The sequence below is a fragment of the Phyllobates terribilis genome, unplaced genomic scaffold (assembly GCF_046119375.1).
Source record: "Phyllobates terribilis strain yellow unplaced genomic scaffold, ASM4611937v1 Scaffold_5__5_contigs__length_657084704, whole genome shotgun sequence".
NCBI lineage: Eukaryota > Metazoa > Chordata > Amphibia > Anura > Dendrobatidae > Phyllobates > Phyllobates terribilis.
In genome coordinates, this window is record NW_027362765.1 from 527,702,388 (window position 1) to 527,727,452 (window position 25,065).

Below are 25,065 nucleotides of genomic sequence, written 5' to 3' on the forward strand. Positions count from 1 at the left end.
TATATCATCACTAGTGTTTTAAGAGGCAGAAGGACCTGAACACAGATCGTTACTATACTATATGAAATAATAATAGGTACAATGACTTAAATTCTCTGACTTTTTTTGCTCATGGTGATTTCTACATTTTATGCATTTTTAATTAATGTATTGAGGTTTACAGAAATGCTGCTATTATAAATATACACTTAGGACCTGCAAGGCACATGAGCTGCTTGTCCTGTATTTGGCTGCAAATGTATGGACATCGTCCTTCCTAAATGCCTGAAGCAAATCTGCTTCGGTTTAACCATAGCTTTTTAAATTCACAAAAATGCCACGTTCTTTTAAACAGTTATGATGTATGTTACAAAAAAGAAGCATCAAAGCAACTGGCTACACAACACACTTTCAAGCAGCCAAATCAATCACTATCAGGTACCAATATATAAACATGTGGGATCAGACTCTGTCTCTAACTGTGCGAAAGGTGAAATATTTTCATTTTCAAAATAGATTTTTGAATTGAAACAAGTACAAAGTAAATAGTGTTAAAGTGAACAAATATAGTCCTACATGTAGATACTTGTCAGTTCACCATCAATGAGATCAAAACAGGATTTTACGTGATTAGTTGTAATCATAAAGTTAATATTACGTATACATGAACGTAAAACAGTACAACCTTCACTAACGGGTAACAGAAAAAAAACAAATATTTGCAATAGAGTATTATTTTTAAATAACATTGTGAAAAGACAAAGGTAAAGTTTGACTCTATAGAGTTTGGTTATAGCATCTCCACCTTGCTACTGGATAAACTGAATCAGCCTACAATATGGATGAACATTAAACCTCACTTTTAGCTAAATGACACTTTGAAAAGGGCCACTAAGAACACCTCTCAAGATTGCAGTAAGAGAACTACTATCAGGTAGTGGTGGCTATTTTGTGACAAAATTATTTCAATTAAAGTGGAGCACTGGAAAAAAATGATTTTGCCCTATTTTGAGTCAATCTCATACTCGGACCTGGGCATTTCATGAGTATTTCAAGCTATTATTTTGTTACCTCCAAGGTGATGTCCCAGGATGAGGAGCTAAAGAGCAGCCTTACATACAAATATATTATTCATGAAGACCTTTTACCGATGATTGGTAACAATAATGTTCTACTGGAGGAGATGGATTCTTACGAATGGGCACTTAAAAGCTGGTCCCAATGTTCCAAAGCATGTGGTGGAGGTAAGCAAAATTCTTCTCTTTCAAATTTTCTATTAGCTTACTAGATTTATTTTTATTTCCAAGCACATGATTTCTGCAAGCCTTAGTAAACAGAATTAGAAGTGTGGGAGAGCACAATTTAGGCTTATTTTCAATTAGACCTTTTAAAAATTGGTGGAATTTTAGTCCCTGAGGTAATGTGACAAATTTGGGCAATTATTCAAATTTAAAAAAAAAAAAAAAAAATTCTTGCCCAACTACCACTATGAATAGTTGCATGGACTAGAATTGGAGAATAAAGGCCAAATAACAGGAAAGCAACATCATATGACACTGTAAAAACACTTTACTTATCGTAACGTTATCATCATACCTAACAGGTATCCAGTACACAAAGTATGGATGTCGGAGAAAGAGTGACAACAGGATGGTTCAACGTACCCTTTGTGACAACAACAAAAAGCCAAAGCCTATTCGTAAAAGGTGTAACTTGCATGAGTGCTCCCAGCCAGGGTATGAACAAGTTAGTAATTTGATTTTAAAAGTATTGTTTTCATAACATCATTTAGCCGAAATGTAAGCAAGGCTTGACGACACTGAAGATTTTAGAACATTGGTTTGAAAGCCACATATTGACTGCCCACATACATCAGCTCCCATCAGCACTCTGCAAAGCCAATATGGGCGACCAATGGGTTAGTATGGCAGCCAAGAGCCTACTGAAGGCTCCCATTGCTGGAAACTTGGTGCTCCTGCGACGCTCAACCATAGGCCGACCTCTATAGAGGACTGAGACTATGTACTGTGTGGTCTCAGATCTGGCTTACAAACATGGTACAGAGCAAGATACCCCTTAAAACACGTGCAAGACGTGACAAAAAACAACGATTCTGCCATTTTGTTTCCCCCTATTTTAGCATTCACTATCTGGGATAAAAAGTTTTATGTTTTATTAGTTTGGACAAGTACGCACATGGTGATAGCAAATTAGTTATTCTTTTTGATTTTCTAAATTACAAGAAAAAGGGGATGATTTAAACTTTTATATTTGCTGTTTTGTCTATATATTTTTTTAACAACTTTTTAATGTTTTTAAAAACATTACTTGAATCTGTGATCACTTGATCACTTATACAATACACTGCAATACTGTAGTTTAATTACCGGTCTATTATGAAGTCCAGTCACCAGCTAGACTTCATATCGGTAGTAACATTGTAGATATGGGGGCCTTCAGTAGGCCTCCAGCTGCTATGGAAATCCAACGGGCCCCTGCGATCGCATTGCTGGGGATCCAATGTACTTTGGAAGCCACGCCCCTCTGTTCCTAACCTCCTACCTGCAACTGTCATGAATGACAGTGGCATCTAAGAGGTTAAACTGCTAGCTACTATTAGAGCAGATATACTTGGGTGCTGTATGAGCTGTTGGACCTACTCATAGAGTGATGGTACACTACATGTTCGGCAGGCGTTACCAATGAGTTAAAAATAATAAAATGTTTGTCTTACGTGTACATGTAGCTGACTAATAATTATTACATAATTACGGTATATATAATCTAGCTTATTACACTTTAAATAATACTTTGCATAAATCCATGATCATTTTACCTTTACCCAGTTATATTTTGAAAATTCATAGAAGAGCTAACAGTTTTTATGTTTATTTATTCTATGACTTGAGGGAAATGCTCATTTCCATGCACTTTCAATGGTCAGCTTTATTTAGGTTACCTCATTGCATCTGTTTATCATCATCATGGCTTTCCAAAGTCTTGTACAGAACAGATATTGGACTCGCTGACATCTTGTTTCCATCTTGCTAAGCTGCACAAATTAATCACAGGATGACTGGGTCTGGATGTAGAATGATGCATTGCACATTTATTTATGTACTGTAGTGCTGTTTTAACCAGGTGATATATTGCATAATGCGGTCATATAATAGCATGACTGCATTTTCATTAAGTTACAAAAACAAATTGCTCTATGTTTGTTCTTGTAGATGGGTAACAGATGAGTGGGGACCTTGCAGCAAAACCTGTGGCAAGCTGGGTGTCCAGACTAGGCTAGTCCAATGTATCCAGCACCTGCACAATGGCACCAATCGCACTGTCCATACCAAATACTGTAATGTTGAACGGCCAGAACCAAGGAGGCCATGCAACCGCATACCATGTCCTGCACAGTGGCGAACAGGGGCCTGGTCACAGGTTAGTCAATTTACAGTCGCTCAATGCATTAAAATTATATTTTTTCAGTAGAAGTTTAATTATGCTGTATGGTAAAAAAAAAAGAATAGCATACATTAAAATGCAGAATTTCATGAAAATTAAACCTTAAAGCTCATAGGACCAAATGCAAAATTTGTACCAACCACCTCCTACCACAAGCCAATAAAAATATAGGTTTCTTCTTGTGAAATTTTGGAGCCATTCACCCATGTTAGGTACCTAAGCTCAGATGTGACTACTACACCTCATTACTAGTGTTGAGCCACCCCCGTAGTGTTCGGGTTCGGTTCGTCGAACACCGGGATGTTCGAGGAACTGTTCGTCGAACTGTTCGTCGAACACCTTAGAACACCGTCGAACACCGTTAAAACCAATGGCAGGCAAACAAAAACACATAGGAACACATAGAAAACACCTTCAAAGGTCTCACAAACTGCTCAGAAGACGCTTTCTTTAAAAAAGCCGGCCGGCAATTCAGCAGCGGCATACACCGGTACCCGACAATTTAGACATGAAGGAATAGAGCATCACACATAGATTAGATAGATAGAAACATGTCAGTCACATATATATGAAGTACAGTGACAGTGTTCCTTACTGTACTTGTCATTTAGTGTAAAGGATTTATTAAAAAATATAATAGTGTTTTCGTGCACCGTCTCTTTAAAAAAGCCGGCCGGCAATTCAGCAGCGGTACCCGACAATTTATAACAGACAGAATAGAGCTTCACACATAGATTAGATAGATAGAAACATGTCAGTCACATATATATGAAGTACTGTGACAGTGTTGCTTACTGTACTTGTCTTTTACTGCAAAGGATTTATTAAAAAAAATAATAGTGTTTTCATGCACCGTCTCTTTAAAAAAGCCGGCTGGCAATTCAGCATCTGTACCCGACAATTTAGAATAGAAGGAATAGAGAATCACACATAGATTAGATAGATAGAAACATGTCAGCCACATATATATGAAGTACAGTGACAGTGTTGCTTACTGTAATTGTCATTTAGTGTAAAGGATTTATCAAAAAAAATAATAGTGTTTTCATGCACCGTCTCTTTAAAAAAGCCGGCCGGCAATTCAGCATCTGTACCCGACAATTTATAACAGACAGAATAGAGCTTCACACATAGATTAGATAGATAGAAACATGTCAGTCACATATATAATAAGTACAGTGATAGTGTTGGTTACTGTACTTGTCATTTAGTATTAAAATAAAGGATTTATTATTAAAAAAATTGGCGTGGGGTTCCCCGTAATTTTAGTCTCTAGCGGAGGTTAAGCAGACAGCTGGGGCAGATGTTTGAAGCCTGGGAAGGGGGTAATACCCACGGAGCTTCCCAGGCTACTAATATCAGCCCCCAGCTGAATACCTAGCCTTTACTAGCTATTAAAATGGAGGACCCCCCCAAAAAAAATGACGTGGGGTCCCCTCTAATTTAATAGCTAGCAAAGGCTAGGCAGACAGCTGGGGGCTGATATTAATAGCCCAGGAAGGGAGCCATGAATATTGGCCCCCTCCCAGGCTAGAAACACCAGCCGTCAGCCGCCCCAGAAATGGCGCATCCATAGGATGCGCCAATTCTGGCACTTAGCCTCGCTCTTCCACGCTGCCCTGGTGCGGTGGCAGGGGGTAATAGGGTTGGGGTTGATGTCAGCTTATAATGCCAGCTGACATCAAGCCCAGGTTAGTAATGGAGAGGCGTCTATAAGACACCCCCATTACTAACCCCATAGTCAAAGTTAAAAGAAAACACAAACACCCAGAATAAAGTCCTTTAATTGAAATAAAGACACAATTCTTTATTGTTCTAAATTAAACCATACTTACCATCACGCCCATTCCAGCTGAAGCCAACGATCTCCTGCAATAAAAGAAAAATAATAAAGCAACCTCATCCTTACCTTTCCATGGTTCCCAGGACAGCTTCAGCTCTGCTACATCGAGATGACAGGCTGGACCTGCAGAACGCTGCCATCCAGCCTGTCATCCCGCGGACACTGAGAAGCGCAGGCATGCTTGCGCTCCTCAGTGTCTGACTGTGACGGCATCCAGATGAGCCGACAATGAACTCGGCTCACCTCATGTACGTCACTGACAGCGTGGGAAAATTCTCCTGCACTCAGCGCTTCAGCGTGAGAATTTTCCCACGCTGTCAGTGACGTGCATGAGGTGCGCCGAGTTCATTGGACATGACCTCAGCTCATCTGGATGCCGTCACAGCCAGACACTGAGTAGCGCAAGCAAGCCTGCGCTTCTCAGTGTCTGCGGGATGACAGGCTGGATGGCAGCGTTCTGCTGCGGTCCAGCCTGTCATCTCGATGTAGCAGAGCTGAAGCTGTCGTGGGAGCCATGGAAAGGTAAGGATGATGTTGCTTTATTATTTTACTTTTATTGCAGGAGATCATTGGCTTCAGCTGGAATGGGCGTGATGGTAAGTATGGTTTAATTTAGAACAATAAAGAATTGTGTGTTTATTTCAATTAAAGGACTTTTTTCTGGGTGTTGTGTTTTTTTTAAATACTTTACTAGAAATTCATGGTGGTCATGTCTAATATTGGCGTGACCCCATGAATTTCGGGCTTAGGGCCAGCTGATAATGCCAAGCTGGCCTTAACCCCTTTATTACCCAGTGAGCCACCGCACCAGGGCCCTGGATGAGTTGGGTACAGCGCCAGAAGATGGCGCTTCTATGAACGCGCCATTTTCCGGGGCGGCTGCGGACTGCAATTTGCAGCGGGTGGGGCTTAGAAAGCTTGGGCCTCCCTGCGCTGCAGATTCCAGCCCCCAGCTGCCTAGTTGTACCTGGCTGGACACAAAAATAGGGCGAAGCTCCACGTATTTTTTTTTTAAATTCATGAAATTCATGGAATAATTAAGAAAAAAAGGGCTTCCCTATATTGTTGTGTCCGGCTAGGTACAAATAGGCAGCTGGTGGTTGGGAGCAGCCCGTTCCTGCCTGCTGTACCTGACTGGACACAAATATAGGGCGAAGCCCCACATCAATTTTTTTTTCATTATTTCATGAATTTCCTGAAATAATTTAAAAAAAATTGACGTGGGGCTTCGCCCTATATTTGTGTCCAGTCAGGTACAGCAGGCAGGAACGGGCTGTCCCCAACCACCAGCTGCCTATTTGTACCTGGCCAGACACAACAATATAGGGAAGCCCTTTTTTAAAAAAAATATTTCATGAAATAATTAAAAAAAAATTGACGTGGGGCTTCGCACTATATTTGTGTCCAGCCAGGTACAGCAGGCAGGGACGGGCTGCCCCCAACCACCAGCTGCCTATTTGTACCTGGTTGGACACAACAATATAGGGAAGCCCTTTTTTTCTTAATTATTCCATGAATTTCATGAAATAATTTAAAAAAAAAATGCGTGGGGCTTCGCCCTATTTTTGTGCCCAGCCAGGTACAACTAGGCAGCTGGGAGCTGGAATCCGCAGCGCAGGGAGGCCCAAGCTTTCTGGGCCCCACCCGCTGCAAATTGCAGTCCGCAGCCGCCCCAGAAAATGGCGCGTTCATAGAAGCGCCATCTTCTGGCGCTGTACCCAACTCATCCAGGGCCCTGGTGCGGTGGCTCACTGGGTAATAAAGGGGTTAAGGCCAGCTTGGCATTATCAGCTGGCCCTAAGCCCGAAATTCATGGGGTCACGCCAATATTAGACATGACCACCATGAATTTCTAGTAAAGTATTTAAAAAAACACAACACCCAGAATAAAGTCCTTTAATTGAAATAAACACACAATTCTTTATTGTTCTAAATTAAACCATACTTACCGTCACGCCCATTCCAGCTGAAGCCAATGTCTTCTGCAATAAAAGTAAAATAATTAAGCAACCTCATCCTTACCTTTCTATGGTTCCCACGACAGCTTCAGCTCTGCTACATCGAGATGACAGGCTGGACCGCAGCAGAAAGCTGCCATCCAGCCTGTCATCCCGCGGACACTGAGAAGCGCAGGCATGCTTGCGCTCCTCAGTGTCTCGCTGTGACGGCATAAAGATGAGACAAGTTCATGTCCAATGAACTCGGCGCACCTCATGCACGTCACTGACAGCGTGGGAGAATTCTCCTGCACTCAGCACTTCAGCGTGAAAATTCTCCCACGCTGTCAGTGACGTACATGAGGTCAGCTGAGTTCATTGGACATGAATGAGCTCACCTCATGCACGTCACTGACAGCGTGGGAAAATTCTCACGCTGAAGCGCTGAGTGCAGGAGAATTTTCCCACGCTGTCAGTGACGTGCATGAGGTGAGCTCATTCATGTCCAATGATCTCAGCTCACCTCATGCACGTCACTGACAGTGTGGGAAAATTCTCCTGCACTCAGCGCTACAGCGTGAGAATTCTCCCACGCTGTCAGTGACGTGCATGAGGTGAGCTCATTCATGTCCAATGAACTCAGCTGACCTCATGTACGTCACTGACAGCGTGGGAGAATTCTCACGCTGAAGTGCTGAGTGCAGGAGAATTCTCCCACGCTGTCAGTGACGTGCATGAGGTGCGCCGAGTTCATTGGACATGACCTCGGCTCATCTGGATGCCGTCACAGCCAGACACTGCAGAGCGCAAGCATGCCTGCGCTTCTCAGTGTCTGCGGGATGACAGGCTGGATGGCAGCGTTCTGCTGCGGTCCAGCCTGTTATCTCGATGTAGCAGAGCTGAAGCTGTCGTGGGAACCATGGAAAGGTAAGGATGAGGTTGCTTTATTATTTTTCTTTTATTGCAGGAGATCGTTGGCTTCAGCTGGAATGGGCGTGATGGTAAGTATGGTTTAATTTAGAACAATAAAGAATTGTGTCTTTATTTCAATTAAAGGACTTTATTCTGGGTGTTTGTGTTTTCTTTTAACTTTGACTATGGGGTTAGTAATGGGGGTGTCTTATAGACGCCTCTCCATTACTAACCTGGGCTTGATGTCAGCTGGCATTATAAGCTGACATCAACCCCAACCCTATTACCCCACTGCCACCGCTACAGGGCAGTGGGAAGAGCGAGGCTAAGTGCCAGAATTGGCGCATCCTAAGGATGCGCCATTTCTGGGGCGGCTGACGGCTGGTGTTTCTAGCCTGGGAGGGGGCCAATATTCATGGAACCCTTCCTGGGCTATTAATATCAGCCCCCAGCTGTCTGCCTAGCCTTTGCTAGCTATTAAAATAGGGGGGACCCCACATCATTTTTTTGGGGGGTCCCCCATTTTAATAGCTAGTAAAGGCTAGGTATTCCGCTGGGGGCTGATATTAGTAGCCTGGGAAGCTCCGTGGGTATTACCCCCTTCCCAGGCTTCAAACATCTGCCCCAGCCGTCTGGTTAACCTCCGCTAGAGCCTAAAATTATGGGGATCCCCACGCCAATTTTTTTTTAAATAAATCCTTTATTTTAACACTAAATGACAAGTACAGTAATCAACACTGTCACTGTACTTCATATATATGTGACTGACATGTTTCTATCTATCTAATCTATGTGTGATTCTCTATTCCTTCTATTCTAAATTGTCGGGTACAGATGCTGAATTGCCGGCCGGCTTTTTTAAAGAGACGGTGCATGAAAACACTATTATTTGTTTAAATAAATCCTTTACACTAAATGACAAGTACAGTAAGCAACACTGTCACTGTACTTCATATATATGTGACTGACATGTTTCTATCTATCTAATCTATGTGTGATTCTCTATTCCTTCTATTCTAAATTGTCGGGTACAGATGCTGAATTGCCTGCCGGCTTTTTTAAAGAGACGGTGCATGAAAACACTATTATTTTTTTTTAATAAATCCTTTACACTAAATTACAAGTACAGTAAGCAACACTGTCACTGTACTTCATATATATGTGACTGACCTGTTTCTATCTATCTAATCTATGTGTGATTCTCTATTCCTTCTATTCTAAATTGTCGGGTACAGATGCTGAATTGCCGGCCGGCTTTTTTAAAGAGACAGTGCATGAAAACACTATTATTTTTTTTAATAAATCCTTTATACTAAATGACAAGTACAGTAAGCAACACTGTCACTGTACTTCATATATATGTGACTGACATGTTTCTATCTACCTAATCTATGTGTGATTCTCTATTCCTTCTATTCTAAATTGTTGGGTACAGATGCTGAATTGCCGGCTGGCTTTTTTAAAGAGACGGTGCATGAAAACACTATTATTTTTTTTAATAAATCCTTTACACTAAATGACAAGTACAGTAATCAACACTGTCACTGTACTTCATATATATGTGACTGACATGTTTCTATCTATCTAATCTATGTGTGAAGCTCTATTCTGTCTGTTATAAATTGTCGGGTACCGCTGCTGAATTGCCGGCCGGCTTTTTTAAAGAGACGGTGCATGAAAACACTATTATTTTTTTTGATAAATCCTTTACACTAAATGACAAGTACAGTAAGCAACACTGTCACTGTGCTTCTTATATGTGTGACTGACATGTTTCTATCTATCTAATCTATGTGTGAAGCTCTATTCTTTCGGTTCTAAATTGTCGGGTACCGGTGTATGCCGCTGATGAATTGCCGGCTTTTCATGTTTCACTGTTGGCACTGTTCCCATCGATTTGGGCAATCACTGTAATGCCACAACCACCATGGCTGTGGCATTACAGTGAGTGGCAGACAATCCCTGCATGATTGGTGCTCTAAATAGCGCCAGACATGCAGGACACGCTTTTGGTGCACGAACAGTTATCGAACATAACCTCGAACAGCCGAATTTTTTGCAAATCGTTCGGGTTCGTCGAACAACTCGAACACCGCCCAAAACAGCTCGAATTTGAGATTGGCGAACAGTTCTAGTCGAACACCGCTCATCTCTACTCATTACCACCACAGTGCCTTGCCATCTATAAGTATAGTAATACGGCTCCTTGTGAGATATACTCTTGATGCCTAATCCTGCTTCCCAACCCTGCTTGTTATCACATCCCTACCTGATTTCTGGACTTGACCTTGGACCGTTTAACCGTACTGATTTTGTGTCTGATTATATTCTTATTTGACCTCTGCTATTCTCATGACCAATTTTATGTCCCTCTGGCTTTGACCTGGCTTTACAACCTTCCCTCTGCCAACTCGCTTCACAGTCTAGCAGCTTCTCCTTGCACACAACCCAGGGGCCTTCACAGCACAAATCAGGTTCCTATATAGTGGTGAAAGGATAAATACCAAAGAATTTACTGGGACCTCCTAAGTGAAGTGGCTGGTGTCAAGATTATCCATGAATGCAATCTTAATGGGATTCTTCCAAAATAAAAAAAATATATAGTTATTTCTTTTTTACTCACTTAATTAGCGCCATTAACTCCACAGTGCTTCAGAGACAATATCGGCACTGGTACATAGAGGCTCACAATCTAAATTCCCTATCAGTCTGTCTTTGGAGTGAGGGAGGGAACCCAAGCAAACACAGGGAGAACATACAAACTCCTTGCAGATGTTGTCCTTGGTGGGATTTGAACCCAGGACCCCAGTGCTGCAAGACTGCAGTGCTAACCACCGAGCCACCGTGTGGCCCACAAAAAAATGTCATTTTAATTGAATTTCTAAATACTTTTAATCAGCAAATTAGAATTGTTTACCTATATAATCACTGTGCATTAAAATGGCCATTGTCTGGTTAAGCTGATAGAAACCTGTCCTAGAATATTAATAGGACAGAAGCCTGTGAGCATTTGCAGAAAGAAGCTCTGCTGCTGTGACCTGGAGATAGTTTGATAGTATGTAAGATGGTATAGATGATAAGGGTTACCTCCAGGTCAGAGCAGTCAGAAATCTGTTATCCCCAATATTAGATGAGAATACCCACTGGAAGCACATCTACCGACACATGAAGAATGCACATACCTCACGGGCACCTGTCCTAGTAACATTCTAGCACTGGTTTCTGTCGGTGTAACAAGATAGGGGTCATATTGATGCCATTTAATGATTATCTCCCTAGACAAAACAAGTGTAATTTGGTAACTAAATGTAGGAATCTTATCATAATGACATTTTCTTTCTTTTTTTTCTATCCTCGGACCAACACTATAAGGCAGTTACCCTAGTAAAGCCCTATGCCCTCTCCACTTTTAGGAAGGTTCCTCTTGTTTGATCATTGATCACATGCCTAGTAAAAAATAATCCTCGAATACTTTATATTAATTTCTATGAACTCACTGTTATCTGTAAGACAACTACAGATGTGTAATTTCCTCTCTGACGTCAAGGCTGCTTCATTCCATATACTGTGAGTACATGGAAGTAAATATTTAGTTCAAAAAACAATTTTGGCAAAAACAAAGTATACATTCAGCCCACGCTGCTCAACATGTGCTTTTCATTTATATATTTTTGTATGTATTTATGAGACTCAAGGGAGGTTGTGGTGCATTTGTTGTCTGCTTGTAAGAAACCAGCGACTTGGAAGATACAATACATCCTGCGTTCTCTGAAGGAAATCTCTACACTTCCACAAGCTGTGTTCTTTCTTGATTGATGTTATCTCCTTGGATTTCACAGTGCTCATCAAGTTGCGGCGAGGGCATCCAGCAGCGCCAAGTTGTGTGCAAAGCAAGTGATAATGTTATAGGTCAATGTGATGGTGACAAGCCTGAAACAATCCAAGTCTGCAAGATGGCACCCTGCCCAGGTACAGTATTAAGATGCAGCACTGACATTTGGCTCTTGCTCTGGATAAACCTGTGCAACTTTTGCTTACTTGAAAATTGGGTGTAATCTTGTGAAGGTTGTAAAAACCACAATGAAATAGTACAGCCTTGGATGCTGAACATATTAATCTGAACACACATATGGCATATGAATTTATAAAACAGTGATCTAATACTTGAAGATTCTCCCATCTAGCCCCTTGTGTCTGTGCTCTTCCAACTACTACAACTTGGCCTGTGTTCATAATTTATACTTATTGACGCAGTGTAAAATAGCTGCCCATGGCACTTTGTGCAGCTACCTTTTTACATATACTATTTAATAGGCAGTGTACTAAGAGAAATAAGACTTGTACTTGCATTCTGTACTGCTCGGGGCCTTGATTACCTAGGTCTTCTAGGTAAGCAGTGCGGCACTTACAAGCTCTTTATTATAGAGCTTGTAAGTGCTGCTTTGAAGCTAGCCAAATTGCCACTGCACTCCTCCATACTATCAATTGGGAGTATACCACCCCCAGCAACCAGTTAGCAGGGGGAGCGGGGCGCTCCTCAAGTCAAGATGGTACAACCCCCTAAAAGAGAAAAGGCTATCCAGATAGGAAGGATAAATGCAGCAACTGTGAAATAGAAATATCTGTGGGCTATCACTGCCATACAGTGTAAGGAGGAGTACTGGAGAAATATAAATAAATGCATGCAGTGGGGAAAAAGTATTTAGTCAGCCACAAATTGTGCACTTAAAAAGATGAGAGAGGCCTGTAATTGACATCATAGGTAGACCTCAACTAGGAGAGACAAAATGTGAAAACAAATCCTGAAAATCACATTGTCTGATTTGGAAAGAAATTTTTTTCAAATTTTGGTGGAAACTAAGTATTTGGTCAATTACAAACAAGCAAGATTTCTGGCTCTCACAGACCTGTAACTTCTTATCCTCTGTCCTCCACTCATTACCTATAGTACAGGTACCTGTTTGAACTTGTTATCAGTATAAAAGACACCTGTCCGTAACCTCAAACAGTCACACTCCAAACTCCACTATAGTGAAGACCAAAGAGCTGTCGAAGGACACCAGAAACAAAATTGTAGCCCTGCACCAGGCTGGGAAGACTGAATTTACAATAGGCAAGCAGCTTGGTGTGAAGAAATCAACTGTGGGAGCAATAATTAGAAAATGGAAGACATACAAGACCACTGATAATCTCCCTCGATCTGGGGCTCCATGCAAGATCTCACCCTGTGGGGTCAAAATGATCTCAAGAACGGTGAGCAAAAATCCCAGAACCACACGGGGGGACCTAGGGAATGACCTGCAGAGAGCTGGGACCAACGTTACACAGGCTACCATCAGTAACACACTACGCCACCAGGGACTCAGATCCTGCAGTGCCAGACGTGTCCCCCTGCTTAAGCCATTACATGTCCGGGCCCGTCTGAAGTTTGCTATAGAGCATTTGGATGATCCAGAAGAGTATTGGGAGAATGTCATATTGTTAGAACCCTCCTGTTAGTTTTTTTTCTATTTTGCTGGTCACATGACTTTTTGCCTATTTAATCCAGCTCCGCCCTCCTGGCCTTGCTGGACTTCAGTGTTACATTTACTCTTTAGCTAGCCAGGTGCCTTGTACCTTACTCTGTAGTTTGCTTGGCCTTTTGACCACTAGTACTTCTGTTTGTTTGTTTGTCTTTGCTCTGCTACAATTTCTGCTAGGAGGAGTCCAACTATATCCCAGTCCTTAGTTCTTGTAGGGACCGATCCCTTATATCTATAGGTCTGCGTTCAGACTAGCCGAGGACTTAGGCGGGTCTGTTCACAAGGAACAGGTCCCCCGCTGCATCGTAGGGAATCAGCTTAGTCCTATTGTAGGGACAGTTTTCCTATCTTTCCTTAGTGTTTGTAGCAGTTCATAACAGTAAGTCCAGCCAAAAAATAAAACACTCTAAGGAAAGAAATCCTGATTTCAGCATGGTGTCGGTTCAGGAGTTGGCTCAACGCCTGCAGGGACTGTCTTTGGAGGTGGCCGAGCTCCAGCAACACGTGAGTAGCTGTCCTGGAGCGCATTTTGTCGAACCGAAGGTAGGACTGCTAGATTTTTTTTATGGTAAACGGCAAGATTTTTTTTCCTTTAAAAACGCTTGTTTATTATATTTTCGTTTAAGACCCAGATCCTCGGGGAATGAATCACAGCGCATTGGGTTTATAATGTCACTTTAGCGCAAAGAACCACAGGGATGGGCCTTTTCTCTACAACCTAATGATCCGTGCTTTAGATCTGTGGAAGATTTTTTTTCTGCTTTGGGTTTGTTGTACGATGATCTTGATCGAGTCTCATCTGCTGAAACTGAATTAAGACGTTTGAAGCAGGGATCAGGTGATGTGGAAAATTATTGTACATACTTCAGAAGATGGTCGGCTGAAGTGGAATGGAATGACTCAGTATTAAAATGTTTGTTTCTTGGTGGTCTAGGTGAAAGGGTTAAGGATCTGCTGATTGCCTTCCCAAAACCTGGAACCTTGCAGGAGGCAATGCAATTAGCCATACGTGTGGACAGGAGACTGCGTGCTAGGAGTAATGAAGAGAAATCTACTGCTATGGCAGCTCCTAGTTTTCAGAGGGTCTGTTCGGAAGGTGGAGAACCGATGGAGATTGGGGCGATGTCACCCCACTCTCAGGAAAAAGACCGCAGGTTTGCTAAAGGATTGTGTTTTTATTGCAGTAAATCTGACCACTTTATTAAGAACTGTGTGCTTCGTTTGAACAAAGAAAAAAAAAAAGAGGTCAGTTACGCCCGCATAGCTTGTTTAAACTCAAAAGGAGTATTTCTTTCTGGAAGCACCTCATTCCAGGAGGAGTTAATTGAATTTCGGGTATTTGTGGATTGTGGTTCTACACTCAATGTGATTGATGAGGGTTTTTTGGAAAAATTTAAATTAGAATCCAAACTTTTGTCATCTCCTATTTCTGTGGTTGCTGTTGATGGCTATCCCTTGAAAGGTATTACTCACAAGGTTTTTGAATTTCCCCTCACCATTAATGGTATCCACCAAGAGAATTTGGATTTGGCGGTATTAAATAATTTGCCTGCTCCAGTGGTTTTGGGGTTACCTTGGTTAAAATTGCACAATCCTGTACTGGACTGGTCTACCAATGAAATTAAGTCTTGGAGTCCTAAGTGTTATGATAGATGTTGCAACGGTCGCATTGCTGCTGTGGAAAGAGGGGAATTACCTGTACCTATTCAGGATTTTTGGAAGTTTTTTTCTGAGGAGGAGTAGCAAGTTTTGCCTCCTCATAGGGACTATGATTGTACTATTGAGTTTGTCCCTGGAGCAACACTTCCCAAGAGTCGCTTATTTAATCTTACTATCCCTGAGAGAAAGGCCTTGGAGGAATACATACAGACAAGCTTGGCCGCCGGTCACATTAGACCTTCTAAGTCACCTGTGGCTGTTGGATTCTTTTTTGTAAAAAAAAAGGACGGTGGTTTACGTCCATGTCTGGACTTTCGCAAAATTAATAAAATTACAGTACGCAATTCCTACCCACTGCCATTAATTCCTGACTTGTTCAACCAGTTAGTGGGGGTCGGTGCTGTTTTGTCTCAGGAAAACACGGATGGAGTACATCCCTGTGCTTTTTTTAAAAAAAAATTTTCTGAGACCGAACTTAATTACGATGTCGGTAATCGGGAATTGCTGGCGATTAAACTCGCATTTGAACATTGGCGTCATCTCTTGGAAGGTGCTAAATTTCCCATTCAGGTTTTTACTGATCATAAGAATCTGATCTATCTTGATGCTGCCAAGCGCTTGAATGCCCGTCAAGCTAGGTGGGCACTTTTTTTTCACGGTTTAATTTTTCTGTTACTTACATTCCAGGTACCAAGAATGTAAAAGCTGATGCTTTATCTCGCAGTTTTTCTCCCATGGTTGGTACCGAGGAGGAGGAGAGCATTTTACAGGAAGGTTTTGTGATAGCAGCATTGGACTCCGTTTTGGAAGATGGGATTCTGAAAGCCCAGGAGGATGCCCCATCTAACACTCCCCATGGGAGGTTGTTTGTGCCTAGGAACTTTAGGAGAGATTTGTTTGTGGAGTGTCATGAGTCTCGGTTGGCAGGTCATCCAGGAATTTTGGAGACTAAGAGACTTGTAGGTCACAGTTTTTGGTGGCCTGGCTTGCAGAAGGAAGTCATTAAGTGGGTGCGTCAATGTACTGTGTGTGCTAGATCTAAGTCTTCACATGCTCCTGCTGCGGGGTTGCTTTGCCCTCTGGAGGTTCCTAGTGCTCCTTGGACGCATTTTATTACTGACCTTCCTGCCTCTGAGGGTTTCACTGTTATCTGGGTGGTCGTGGACCGTTTTAGCAAGATGTGTCACTTGGTTCCCTTCATCACACTGCCCTGCGCCAAGACACTTGCTAAGGCTTTTGTTAAAGAAATTGTCAGGCTCCATGGCGTTCCTACCGACATTGTTTCCGATAGGGGACCTCAGTTCGTGGCTCGTTTTTGGCGTGCCTTTTGTGACAGGTTGGGAGTCCATTTGTCATTTTCATCTGGTTATCATCCTGAGTCTAATGGACAGACAGAAAGAAAGAACCAGGATGTTGAACAGTTTTTGCGTTGTTTTGTGGCTGACAACCAAGAGGGGTGGTCTGAGTTTCTGCCACTGGCTGAATTTGCTCTTAACAACCATACATACTCTTCTGCTGGGTGTTCTCCTTTTTTTTGTTGTACTGGGAGACATCCGTCGTTTGGGTCATTCTCCAAATTGGTATCGGCTGTGCCGGAGGAGGAGAATTTTTCCGGTGATTTGGAGAGAGTTTGGACTGATGTACGTCGTAACCTTCAAGAGGCTAACAAAAAATCCAAGAGGTACTTTGACAGGAAATGTCAAGAGGTTTTGTTTACTGTTGGTGACATGGTTTGGTTGTCCTCTAGGAATCTGCGGTTGAGGATTCCTTCTAAGAAATTGGGCCCGAAGTTTATGGGTCCGTTTAAGGTGCTTCAGGTAGTTAACCAATCTGCTGTTAGGTTGGAGGTTCCTACCTCCTGGAAGATTAATCCGGTGTTTCATGTTTCCTTATTGAAAAAAGCTGATGTTTCTGATAGGGACGCCACTGTCTCTGTTCCTCCGGTGAAGGAAGACGGTGAATATGAAATTTCTCGCATTCTTAATCCTAGATGGCTTAGAGGGAGATTGCAGTATCTCGTCGCTTGGAAAGGTTTCGGTCCCGAGGATAACTCCTGGGTAAGGGCGGATGATGTCTCTGCTCCTAGACTTGTCGGAGCGTTTCACAGGAGGTTTCCTGATATACCTGGGCCTGGAGGATCCGGAGGATCCTCATTGAAGAGGGGTTACTGTTAGAACCCTCCTGTTAGTTTTTTTCTATTTTGCTGGTCACATGACTTTTTGCCTATTTAATCCAGCTCCGCCCTCCTGGCCTTGCTGGACTTCAGTGTTACATTTACTCTTAAGCTAGCCAGGTGCCTTGTACCTTACTCTGTAGTTTGCTTGGTCTTTTGACCACTAGTACTTCTGTTTGTTTGTTTGTCTTTGCTCTGCTACAATTTCTGCTAAGAGGAGTCCAACTATATCCCAGTCCTTAGTTCTTGTAGGGACCCCTCCCTTATAGCTATATGTCTGTGTTCAGACTAGCCGAGGACTTAGGCGGGTCTGTTCACAAGGAACAGGTCCCCCGCTGCATCGTAGGGAATCAGCTTAGTCCTATTGTAGGGACAGTTTTCCTATCTTTCCTTAGTGTTTGTAGCAGTTCATAACACATATGGTCAGATGAAACCAAAGTAGAACTGTTTGGTAGAAACACAACTTGTCGTGTTTGGAGGAGAAAGAATGCTGAGTTGCATCCAAAGAACACCATACCTACTGTGAAGCATGGGAGTGGCAACATCATGCTTTGGGGCTGTTTCTCTGCCAAGGGACCAGGGTGACTGATCTGTGTACATGAAAGAATGAATGGGGCCATGTATCATGAGATTTTGAGTGCAAACCTCCTTCCATCAGCAAGGGCATTGAAGAAGAAACGTGGCTGGCTCTTTCAGCATGACAATGATCCCAAGCACACTGCCAGGGCAACGAAGGAGTGGCTTTGTAAGAAGCATTTCAAGGTCCTGAAGTGGCCTAGCCAGTCTCCAGATCTTAACCCTATAGAAAACCTTTGGAGGGAGTTGAAAGCCCGTGTTTCCCAGCGACAGCCCCAAAACATTACTGGTCTAGATGAGATCTGCATGGAGGAATGGGCCAACATACCAGAAACAGTGTGTGCCAACCTTGTGAAGACTTACAGAAAACATTTGACCTCTGTCATTGCCAACAAAGGATATATAACAAAGTATTGAGATGAACTTTTGTAATTGACCAAATACTTATTTTCCATCAAAATTTGAAAAAAAATTCTTTCCAAATCAGACAATGTGATTTTCAGGATTTGTTTTCTCATTTTGTCTCTCATAGTTGAAGTCTACCTATGTGTCACGCCAGGTGTGAGTGCAACACAGAGGGGAAAGGGAAAGGGAGCCCAGACACTAGGGAAAGGAGGAAGAGGTGACCTCCTAATTTGGACTAGTGTCACCCTGTCTCCCCCTAACATCCCTATACAGTCTACGCAGCTGTCGCCGATCACGTGCCTCGCCCTACTATCCCTGGCGTAAGGCTATAGCTGGGGGTGGAAGGAGATGAGCACTAGTCAACCTCCGCTAGCACTCTAAAGACAAAAGGGGAAGAAAACACAGGGGAATAAGATCTTAGCTTTAGAAGAAACTCCAACAGGGCACACGGCCTCAAGACTCCAGAAAGGATGTGATGCTGCTTCAGCCAAGTTCCAAGTAGAAATGAGTATAACCGGCGACGCCCATCTAGACACACCAGGTATATATACACCCAGACTAAAGGGAGGTAGTCGCTGGGTCCTAAACACAGCCTTCTATCTAGGCAGCTGTCTGCATTGCCAAACGTGGAGACCTCCTGCAAACCACTGCAGGGCAACTGACTGTCACCTCCGACACACCCGTGACACTACGCTGTCAATTACAGGCCTCTCTCATGTTTTTAAGTGGGAGAACATGGACAATTGGTGGCTGACTAAATACATTTTTCCACACTGTATATAGAGATGTCCAATTGACAATTTGGTTTTGAAACCCCTTATAACTAAGGCAATATGGATAAATTCTGTGCTTAGTTTCAATGAGCACTGCTAAATGATAAATAAATAAATATATATATATATATATATATATACAGTGGGTACGGAAAGTATTCAGAACAGTTTAAATTTTTCACTCTTTGTTTCATTGCAGCCATTTGGTAAATTCAGAAAAGTTCATTTTTTTTCTCGTTAAAGTACATTCTGCACCCCATCTTGACTGAAAAAACTCAGAAATGTAGACATTTTTGCACATTTATTAAAAAAGAAACACTGAAATATCACATGGTCATAAGTATTCAGACCCTTTGCTCAGTATTGAGTAGAAGCACCCTTTTGAGCTAGTACAGCCATGAGTCTTCTTGGGAATGATGCAAGTTTTTCACATCTGGATTTGGGGATCCTCTGCCATTCTTCCTTGCAGATCCTCTCCAGTTCCGTCAGGTTGGATGGTGAACGTTGGTGAACAGCCATTTTCAGGTCTCTCTAGAGATGTTCAATTAGGTTTAGGTCAGGCCTCTGGCTGGGCCAGTCAAGAATGGTCACAGGGTTGTTCTGAAGCCACTCCTTTGTTATTTTAGCTGTGTGCTTAGGGTCATTGTCTTGTTGGAAGGTGAACCTTCGGCCAAGTCTGAAGTCTAGAGCACTCTGAAAGAGGTTTTCATCCAGGATATCTCTGTACTTGGCCGCATTCATGTTTCCTTCAATTGCAACCAGTCGTCCTGTCCCTGCAGCTGAAAAACACCCCTATAGCATGATGCTGCCACCACCATGTTTCACTGTTGGGATTGTATTGGGCAGGTGATGAGCAGTGCCTGGTTTTCTCCACACATACCGCTTAGAATTATCACCAAAAAGTTCTATCTTCGGCTCATCAGACCAGAGAATCTTATTTCTCATAGTCTGGGAGTCCTTCATGTGTTTTTGAGCAAACTTTATTGCGGACTTTCATATGTCTTACACTGAGGAGAGGTTTCCGTCAGGCCACTCTGCCATAAAGCCTCGACAGGTGGAGGGCTGCAGTGATAGTTGACTTTGTGGAACTTTCTCCCATCTCCCTATTGCATCTCTGGCTGGACAGCCAGTTCTAGGAAGACTTCTGGTGGTCCCAAACTTCTTCCATTTAAGGATTATGGAGGCCACTGTGCTCTTAGGAACCTTGAGTAATGCAGAAATTCTTTTGTAACCTTGGCCAAATCTGTGCCTTGCCACAATTCTGTCTCTGAGCTCCTTGGGCAGTTCCTTTGAGCTCCTGATTCTCATTTGGTCTGACATGCACTGTGAGCTGTGAGGTCTTATATAGACAGGTGTGTGCCTTTCCAAATCAAGTCCTATCAGTTTAATTAAACACAGCTGGACTTCAATGAAGGAGTAGAACCATCTCAAGGAGGATCACAAGGAAATGGACAGCATGTGACTTAAATATGAGTGTCTGAGCAAAGGGTCTGAATACTTATGACCATGTGATATTTCAGTTTTTCTTTTTTAATAAATTTGCAAAAATTTCTACATTTTTGTTTTTTTCAGTCAAGATGGGGTGCAGAGTGTACTTTAATGAGAAGAAAAAATGAACTTTTTAGAATTTACCAAATGGCTGCAATGAAAAAAAGAGTGAAAAATTTAAAGGGGTCTGAATACTTTCCGTACTCACTGTATATCTAGAGCAGTGAAATTAGTATGATGACAAAATTCAACTTTGAGATGGCGCTGTCGAGGAAACTGAAAACAATTGGTGTTGTAGAGTCAGTATAGATGTTCCACAGATGGCACTGAGAATTCTTCTGTTGTGCTGAATGACAGCGTCAAAATCCAGTGTGCAGGTAAAAAGTCCTATGTGCAGGGTGCACTCTCATGGCTGGCAGCGCTGGCTCCTGCAATGAATAACACAAGTCCTGAGAGTGTAATGTCATCCCTGAGGAAGAAAGCAGTGCATTTTTGATACACGTTGGATATTACTGTCCATCGGCCAAAAGAAGCCCGTTGGAAGACAGCTGCGATGGTACATGCTGAGGACTCATGTCATTCATTGTATAGGATTGATATTAGCAGCATTTATAAAGAATTTTATTTTTTTTCATAAACTGCTTGATTTAGCTGTATTGGTGTTGGCTTTACTTTTATACATATTTGAAGGTTGCTCATTCCCCCGGAAGTTATCATGCACAGACAATAATTCAGGCTTTTTTCAATTAGAAGTCTTCCATTGTTATATTCCTTCGCTTACATTCATAATTGAGCTAATACAGATCATTATCTTATTAGTTTGATATATTTATTTGGGTTCATCAGGTGTTTGCAGAATATATTTTACCAGAGAAGTGCTGAGGACTACATTATTGTACCAGTGCCCTTAACAAGTACCCATCGTTTTAATTTTCATTTCATAAATCAATAGTACACATAAAAATAAATAACTTTGTAGGAGATCTTATCAGAGAAATCTGATTTTTTTTCTCCTCCTTGACTGATCATTTATTCTCAAAATTCTAAGATAAGAAAGCTGCTTATTTTCATGTGTACTATTTACTCATTTGTAAGCCAAAATCAGGAGTGAAACAATCAGGGGCAAAGTATAATAGAAACAAGTCACCACTTCTGTATTTATCACCCACTCCTGGTTTTGGTTTACAAATACTGACTTGAAATACTGACTAAATACTGAACTATGTGTGAACGTGGCCTAAATTAAAGAGTAACTAACACCTTTGAGAACAGAGCTTTGGGGCTATATGGAACTGAACTATAATGCCTCTACGTCCTCCAGAAAATTCACATCAGACCTCTTCTTTTTTTCACTCTTACAGCATGGTCACCAATTATCACTGGCAGTTTTAACAATGTGTAGCTCGGCTGAACATTTCAGATTTTTCTTAATGTTTGCATATTTTAGCAATGATCTGCTTAGTAAACAATTAGGCAAAAATACATTATTTAGTATTTGAATGACTCTCTAATAAATATTTTAAAGCATGAATTCTATATCCTCCAAACGTGTATGATATTACATTTATTGTACCGGTAATTTTTGCAGGGAAATCTCCAGGGCTTATGCAACAAGCAGAAACCAGTGATTTTAGTACACCAAAAACTTCATGGGCTCCCTCACTAAATTCTTCTAAATATCCTGTGAATAAAATATCAAGTAAGTATGAAAAAAGCAAATACTATAGTAACTATACGTTTTGTAAGAGACTAAAAACACATTGAGCTGTATAAAAAGCCTATGAGTCTTCTATGAATTTTTACAATGTCTGAATGATTTTTTTTTTTTATGAAATGAAGGTGGGAAGTTTAAAAGGAACCTGTCACCATGAATATGCAGTCTAATCTGCAGGCACCATGTTATAGAGCAGCGGTAGCTGAACAGATTAATATATAGTTTTACACACAAAAATGTAAAAAAAAAGAAAAATATGGTCCGCACACCTTTAGGATTGAATTAATGCGCAGGTGCACAAATACGCTATGTGGCCAATATTCGAATATATACATATAGAATGCGTCAGCACACTGCGACTAATAAACACATGATCTAGAATAACGCAATATTGCTGGTAATGTTAAAAATGTAAGGTACTTGATTAGCGTTTTTTAATCAAAGGGAGCAAAAACCATACAACCACATCAAGGTGACCTTTTAATATGGATGGTACCTAATCACTATATGTCCTACCTCTCCATGTACCAAACCAGCCTATTGTGAATGGGGAGTGAAAAGGAAACCAGGTGTGGCTTGCAATTAAAGACTTGTATGGCAAAGATGGGTGGATAAGGGTGCTGACTATAGGGAATGTAAAGTATAAGATAAGTGATATGATACATGAGTTAGGTTTTACGACATAAAGTAGTGACCATAGGATAAAATAGACTCTGGTAAGCATTATAAGCATAATATGTTTAATGTATAATGTTTGTGAAGGAGGTCTGCCAGCCACATGCTGTAGTGACAGACATAGTTAAGGTTCAGAACTAGCCCATAGTGGGAGGGTAAGGCCCCAGTAAAAAGGGACTGCTTCCTGTTAGTCAATCAGATAGGAAAGTAAAGTAACCAAGGTCAAGTTCAAGTTGCAGTGGGCAAGCATCTATCGTTCGGGGCAGTGGGAGGCCTTACTGGAATCCCTTGCAGACATTCCTGCAACATCCGGAGCTCAAGGCTCTGTACAGGTACTATGAAGAGTGCCTTATCCTCTAGCGTAGAAGGGAATTTGGATATGGTACCGCATGAAGGGAAGATAATGGATCCCGGGTGTACTGCGGGACTAGATGGGAAATCTCTGGGGCTGACAGGAACAGTAAATATAGGGATAGTCCAGGAGAAACGGATAGTAATGCTGAAGACATACTATACTAACGAAACAAGGAATAAGAAGTGTTGTGCCCGATACCACATTACAATCCGATGAACTTGAACTGTCCGGTAAACTTTTGCTTGTTAAAATGAACTGCGTGTCCCCTGAGTTATGTGCGGCGGCCCTAGAGATGGAGGCTTGGAGAAGGTGGAGGCTTGCGGCCTACAAATGAGTGTGATACACCCTACACCTGACAGCACAGTGGGACTGGGACATGATTTTTCTGTAAAGTGCCAGAGTGTTATGGAGCAGCAGCTCATCCAGGGCTTCCGCCCTAGGTCACTTTACACAGGAACATGGTCTGATCATACCACAGCTCCTGGGCAGGGGAGGAAGCAGAAGAGTATACAGACATTTCAGTAGGGGATCACAGCTGATTCTTTCTTTCAGGTAAAACATTGCTTAAAAACAGGCAGTGAAATGTTTTATCTCACAGAAAGCAGCAGCTGTGATCCCCTGCTATAATGACTCTATACTCTTTTGCTTCCTCCCCTGCCCAGGAGCTGTGGTATGATCAGACCATGTTCCTGAACGGTCAGACACAGCCATTACACAGTACACAGCAGTGGAACATTTATAAGATTATCTCAGCACAGGAACATTTTTTTTAACACATCAAATTGTGAAACTTATTATTATTCCAAGATCTATTGATTAACATGTACTAGGGAACCTGTCACCATGAAAATGCCGACCAATCTACAGGCACCATGGGGATCTGAGTGGACTGATATATAATTTTGTGAGAAAAGATTCTGTATAACCTGTTTTTTCATCATTTAAACCTCTGCTCTTTCTGGGATTTTCAGGTCAGTGGTCCTATTAGTGTCTGACAGCTAACTCACTAAGCACACTTATACAACCCCTGTCAAAAATTATGGAATCACCCGGCTCGGAGGATGTTCATTCAGTTGTTTAATATTGTTGAAAAAAAGCAGGGTGTAGAGTGAAAACCACAGGAAATCTACAACAGCATCAGATGCAAAATCCGCATGTAACATATTTTAGCTATTGCCACTCCTTTGTTTATGATTTTGTTTAAAAAACTGTGCCTGACGATAGCGATGGTTTATTGGCCTCAAACTATACGTGTTTTCTGACATTGTGGGTGGATTATGCAGTAACAGAACGGAAGTTGTTAGTGGAAACCCAGTAGCAAGAGTGTACATATCAGAGGCAGCCTATTTAGCTGCCATTAGGCCAAAAGGAATGTTTCAGGGACAGCTTTTCCCCTTTCCACTGGTATGTGTGTACCAGGGCCCCCAACAGGACTCGTCATTTTCACAATTACAGTAATTCTAGCAAATGAAGGGGAAGGTGCAGAGGGGGCTATGCCATCTTTCTCTCACAGAGCAGCAGTGGTTCCCATAACATTCTCTTTCTCAGGGGCCCAAGAGGTAAGGGGGCCCAGTACCATCTCCAGAGCAGGT

The 25,065-nt window shown here is 42.0% G+C and overlaps 1 protein-coding gene across 3 annotated transcripts in view; it reads left to right on the forward strand.

Moving 5' to 3' along the window:
• ADAMTS14 (ADAM metallopeptidase with thrombospondin type 1 motif 14) overlaps positions 1-25,065 on the forward strand; it is a 213,834-nt gene that overhangs the window by 180,350 nt on the left and 8,419 nt on the right. For all 3 annotated transcript variants that reach the window (XM_073685737.1, XM_073685738.1, XM_073685739.1), the window contains exons 17-21: positions 1,058-1,223; positions 1,583-1,715; positions 3,210-3,417; positions 11,973-12,102; positions 22,318-22,428. In XM_073685737.1, coding sequence (XP_073541838.1) covers positions 1,058-1,223; positions 1,583-1,715; positions 3,210-3,417; positions 11,973-12,102; positions 22,318-22,428 — 748 coding nt within the window. The remainder of the gene's footprint in view (positions 1-1,057; positions 1,224-1,582; positions 1,716-3,209; positions 3,418-11,972; positions 12,103-22,317; positions 22,429-25,065) is intronic.